Source organism: Anoplophora glabripennis, unplaced genomic scaffold (genome assembly GCF_000390285.2).
Source record: "Anoplophora glabripennis isolate ALB-LARVAE unplaced genomic scaffold, Agla_2.0 scaffold2279, whole genome shotgun sequence".
Taxonomy (NCBI): Eukaryota; Metazoa; Arthropoda; class Insecta; order Coleoptera; family Cerambycidae; genus Anoplophora; species Anoplophora glabripennis.
In genome coordinates this window covers 699-6369 of record NW_019418359.1, presented here as the reverse complement: position 1 = coordinate 6369, position 5671 = coordinate 699, and the positions used below count along the sequence as shown (strand labels likewise).

Sequence of the window (5671 nt, the reverse complement as noted above, 5' to 3'; positions counted from 1 at the left end):
TAAAAAAAAACTTTATTAGTAGCAACTTAACAAGTTTCAATTCCTCATAACACTCGAGTGAAACAAGTAGTCCGTTTTGAAACCTGCAATTATATTTGCATATACAGGGTGTTCAGTTTTTCCTGGGCAGTACCAACTTAATTTTTTTTAATGGAAACCTATATTTTTATGGCATTATCGAATTCTACGTGAAAAATTAACGGGACTTTGTGTTATGATCCCTATTAAAAGATTGATAGTTTTCAAGATAATCGACTTTTCATTTTTTTTTCTTACGTTTCGTCACTTCTAGTAGTTGACAAAATATGATTGTATGACAGCTAGAAATTATTTTTTATTCAGGAACTGTAGAGTGAAGATGACTCTTTCAAAAAACGCATCAAAAGTTGACCTGCGATCGATATATAGGGGGAAAAAAATCGTGCCAAACCTGATAATTTAAAATTTGAAAAAACTCGACTTTTCAAATAGAACACCCTGTGTTTTATACCTTTCTGTAGACCCTACAATTTTTTAATAGCTTTCCCTATACCTAAGTTGCATAGTTTTTGCAAAAAACCCATTTTTATGTAAAATACCGGATTTGCGCCCGTTCCTTTGGCTGTAATGTGATTATTTTATTGTTATTATACTTTTCCTATTAACTATTTATCTTTCAGGTTAGAGAACACCTAAATCACGTATATCCAAACCAGTGGTTAGGTTGTGGTGGTCCAGATCCTTGGCCCGCACATTCGCCTGACTTAAATAGTCTGGACTTTTTCTTGTGGGGTTATATCAAGGAACGAGTATACGAAGTACCACCAACGGATATTCAAGACCTAAAAAAAAGATTCAAAACGAGTTTCAAACTATAACGCCTCAAATGTTAAGAAATGTCCACATTCATTTTCATCGTAGATTAATCCTTTGTGTAGAAGACAACGGTGGACAGTTTGAACATTTATTTTAAGTTGGCTTGCGACTATGAGTATACATTTTTCAAAATTCTATTCATCCAAATTTTTTAATCTCCAATTTCACTAATAACTTTCCTAACTATGGTAACAGTGCTTGATTTTCAATATGATACGGATTAAACTTCTTCAATATTTTATTTGTCAAGCCTTTGAAAACTCCAAGGTTACTACCAATTTCCTGGCACTAATATTTGGATTTTCAACAGCAGACGCCACAACTTTAAACTAAATATTATCTTTGTTACTTTCATATCTCCTGGTAGTTTTCTCATAATTCGCATTTGCTGTTCATTCAAACCTTTCCTTCACATTTTCAAAACAGTGGGAATCTCTGTAAATTTGGATTATTTGCTTTGTAAATACGTGGTGCTAGCAAACATTTCCCATTTTTGCTAATTCTCAATCACTTGTAGCGATTTTATGGTTTTTTGATTTTATTTACAAATAAATGCTAACTTTCCATAAAGACTTATTTATTAAACTCAAATGTATAAATTTTTCAGTTATTAATTTTTATTTTAAATAGTGTAGCTAGACAACAAATAAATTTAATAAAAATAAATACCCTTACAATATTTTTCCCGACAAAGGAACGGGCGCAAATCCGGTATTTTACATAAAAATGGGTTTTTTGCAAAAACTACGCAACTTAGGTACAGGGAAAGCTATTAAAAAATTGTAGGGTCTACAGAAAGGCATCTAAAGAAATCATAAAACACAGGGTGTTCTATTTGAAAAAGTCGAGTTTTCAAATTTTAAATTATCACGTTTGGCACGATTTTTTTTGCCCCCTGTATATTGCAGGTCAACTTTTGATACGTTTTTTGAAAGAGCCATCTTCACTCTACAGTTCCTGAAAAAAAATAATTTCTAGCTGTCATACAATCATATTTATGTCAACTACTAAAAGTGACGAAACATAAGAAAAAAAATGAAAAGTCGATTATCTCGAAAACTATCAATATTTTAATAGGGATCATAACACAAAGTCCCGTTAATTTTTCACGTAGAATTCGATAATGCCATAAAAAATATAGGTTTCCATTTAAAAAAATTAAGTTGGTATCTGCCCGGGAAACACTGAATATGCAAATATATTCATTTTGTGCAGTTCGGGAAAGTAGGCAACTCTGTAGAAAAAAAAATTAAGTCATGTCTTTTATTAACCTTGATATTGGACTAGGTGGACATGGTGTATACAGTGTTTTTACTTACCTAACTTATCTCAATATCCTCAGTGTAGTGTAGGTGCAAAGTAGGATCAGCTTTACTACCTTCAGCGGAAGCCAACGAGCAGCTATTTATACTCCAAAAGGTAAGTGCCTGGCATGCTTATTTACCTTTCCGAGTTATCGGAAAGTAGGAGTAGTGTGTACTCAGTTTAGAACATTCATACAGTTATCAGTCGGTACCATTCACCCAGCCTTGTTACCGTTGAAACGTAAAGCCTTTCACGCCGCTTACAATCATACCAGAACATTCACTCACTTAAAAAAAAATAGAAACCAACGTAACACAATTAATTACATGTTCTACACAGTTGACAATATCGCTGATTTAAATTAATGTACACGTTTAATATATCACTTGTTGGCCTCTGTTTCGTCAGGTTTTCATGTTTCAACCTGCCTCTATTTGTGAAAATATGAAGGGTGATAATTCACACCTGTGAATTTTTTTTTGTGCATCAATTGAAGTCTCCTCAAAGACTCCTAATGCTTGGTTGTTAGCAGAACACACCGGTACATTTGCATTTATAAGGACTCTTCCTGTTTCAACAAGAGATATCCAATACCGCTCCCGTCTTTAGTTTTATGCTTCAGTTGGTGTGGTTTCATATTCCTCTTGTATTTAGTTTGGTAATTGCACTCGTTACACTTGTATATTTGAACCTCCGAAGGATCTTTATGCTTCAGTTGGTGCTGTTTCATAATACACTCGTAGTTAGTTTCGTAACTGCAGTCGTTACACCTGTACCTTTGAACCTGTGAAGGATCTTTATGTTTCAGCTGGTGCCTTTTGATGTTATTCTTGTATTTACTTTCATAATCGCAGTCGTTACACTTGTACATTTGAACCACTGAAGGATCTTTATGTTTCAGTTGGTGCTTTTTGACCATACACTTGTATTTACTTTTGTAATTGCAGTCGTTACACCTGTACATTTGAACATGCGAGGGCTTTTTATGTTGCAGTTGATGCTGTTCGATAACATTCTTGTATTTAGTTTCGTAGTTGCATTCGTTACACTTGTACATTTGAACCTGTGAAAGATCTTTATGTTGTAGTTGATGCTGTTCGATAGCATGTTCGTATATGGTTTCGTAATTGCAGTTGTTACACTTGTACATTTGAACCTGCAGAAGAACTGTATGTTGCAGTTTATGCTGTTCAAAAGCATTCTTGTATATAGTTTCGTAATTGCAGTCGTTACACCTGTACTTTTCAACCTGTGAAGGATCTTTATGTTTCAGTTGGTGCCTTTTGATGTTATTCTTGTATATAGTTTCGTAATTGCAGTCGTTACACTTGTACATTTGAACCTGCGAGGGTTCTTTATGTTTCAGTTGGTGCTTTTTGATAACATATTTGTATTTAGTTTCGTAATTGCATTCGTTACACTTGTACATTTGAACCTGAGAGGGCTTTCTATGTTGCAATTTATGCTGTTTGACATTACCCCTCGATTTAGTTTGGTAAGTGCATTCGTTACACTTGTACATTTGAAGCAGTGAAGGATCTTTATGTGTCGATTGGTGCCTTTTCATAACACTCTTGTATTTGCTTTCGTAATTGCAGTCGTTACACCTGTACATTTGAACCAACGAAAGATCTTTATGCCTCAGTTGGTGCTTTTTGACAGCATACTTGTATTTAGTTTCGTAATCACAGTCATTACACTTGTACATTTGAACTTGTGAAGGATCTTTATGCTTCAGTTGGTGTCGTTTCATTTGCTTCCTGTATCTAGTTTCATAATCGCAGTCGTTACACCTGTACATTCGAACCTGTGAAGGATCTTTATGCTTCAATTGGTGTTGTTTCATATGGTTGCTGTATTTAGTTTCGTAATTGCAGTCTTTACACGTGTACATTTGAACCTGCGACGAATCTTTACGCCTCAACTGGTGCTTTTGAAGTAATTTCTTACTTTCAGTTTCATATCCTTCTTCATCTTTACAGTCACTCTCCTCGAATGGTACAATATCGGAACTCTGAAGTGGCGTGTCGCTGAAAGAATTGCATATACAGGGTATATTTGAAAATCGGGTTTAAATTTTAAGGGGTTACAGGTTAATAATGAATTTAATTATCAAAAACGGCATTTAAGGTTATGTATAAAGTCATACAATAAATCCATAAACAAAATGTTAGAAACAGATAATTTAAATACAATCTGCAATAGCGTTATTAATAAATTTATTACAATTACAGTAGACTCACGACTATCCGGGTGCTACTTAATCGGGTTACTGAGTAACATTATACAATTACGGCTTTTCCAGGATTTGCGGATTTACTGTGTTACATGAACAAAACGAATGGTGATGAACGGCGATCTTAAGCGACGCATGACGCAGTGTTTTCAGTTCTACTTTGAGAGTGTGGCGCTGCATTTGTTGTCCGTATAATTACATGTATATCCTACGTAAAATTTCTACTAAGCGTAAACGATTCAATAAAAGTTAGAAATTATCGAGAAACCTGAAAATGGATGTAGTGTTAAAGCATTAGCAAATAAATACATCAGGGAGCAAACCGCTCGTGATATCAAAAATTGTGAGTCTAAATTAGTTACATTTGCCAGAGCGCCACGGCATTCGGCAGCTCTCAGTCCAAAGAAAAAAAAAATTGTAAAATCGAATTTGGATTTAAAGGAGTTCTGAAAATAATCGAAATTGCTTGACAGTATTAAAGACATAGCGACAACATGGAATCGTAGAAAGCAAGAAACGCTACAAAAACCGCGAAGGAAACTTTCAGTTAATTTATACCATTTTGATGAGACTGATGATTCCAACAATGGGTATAATGTGCCACTTGCAGCATTATCACAAAAACTGCGAGCACTTAGCAGTTACCAAAAATATCGAGGAGTGGGTGCCTCCTGATGATGCGTTAGCGGGTTACGAGAGAGATCCGGTCACAGGAAAACATTGTCAAGAAAGTACAAAACAATAACTCGAAATCTTTTGACAAATTTTCTGATGATAATGCATCCACATCTTCAAGTGATGAATTGGATTCCAGGCCATCCATTGATCATAATCAAGCACTCAAGTGCACCAAACATTTGCTCGAGTATCTAGTGCAGGGGTCGGCAACTGGCGGACCACGGTCCAAGTCCGGACCACGGAAGGTAAAATACTGGACCGCCAAAAAATTTTTTGAAAGTATAAATTACTTAAATAAATTATTTAAAAGTTTTTTTTTTGCGTTTGAGTGACAACCTGATCATTTTTTCTAGTATTTTACAATTGTGTGAGTGTTTTGAGTTCTTAATGGTTAATAAGCAGATTAAATTCGAGTCCAAATTAAAATAAAAAATTTGTAAGGAATATGAATTTTTTTTCTGGACCTCGTTAAAAATTTTCAAAAGTATCCACCTAAAATTACTTGCCGACCCCTGACCTAGAGTAACAAAAAGATACAAGACCACCTGAAAGATTGGGGATATAAAATTTCATAGCAGATATTAAATGAAGAGTCTA

At 34.6% G+C, this 5671-nt stretch overlaps 1 protein-coding gene across 1 annotated transcript; it reads right to left on the bottom strand.

Moving 5' to 3' along the window:
- Positions 1 to 2713: 2713 nt before the first annotated feature.
- On the bottom strand, positions 2714 to 4134 carry LOC111692622 (protein hunchback-like). The gene is made up of 3 exons (XM_023456685.1): positions 4111 to 4134; positions 3123 to 3316; positions 2714 to 2915 (listed from the first exon to the last, which is right to left on the bottom strand). The coding sequence occupies exons 1-3, from the start codon at positions 4132 to 4134 to the stop codon at positions 2714 to 2716; spliced, it is 420 nt and encodes a 139-aa protein (XP_023312453.1).
- Positions 4135 to 5671: the final 1537 nt, after the last annotated feature.

Excerpts from the sequence above, each read along its gene's own strand:
- LOC111692622 (XM_023456685.1), bottom strand. The coding sequence starts at position 4,134 with ATGAAGAAGGATATGAAACTGAAA. Across the intron at positions 3,317-4,110 it reads AGAAGGATATGAAACTGAAA|GTTCAAATGTACAAGTGTAA; the intron begins GTAAGAAATTAC and ends GTTCTTCTGCAG. Across the intron at positions 2,916-3,122 it reads AAGCCCTCGCATGTTCAAAT|TTACGAAACTAACTACGAGT; the intron begins GTACAGGTGTAA and ends TAACGACTGCAG.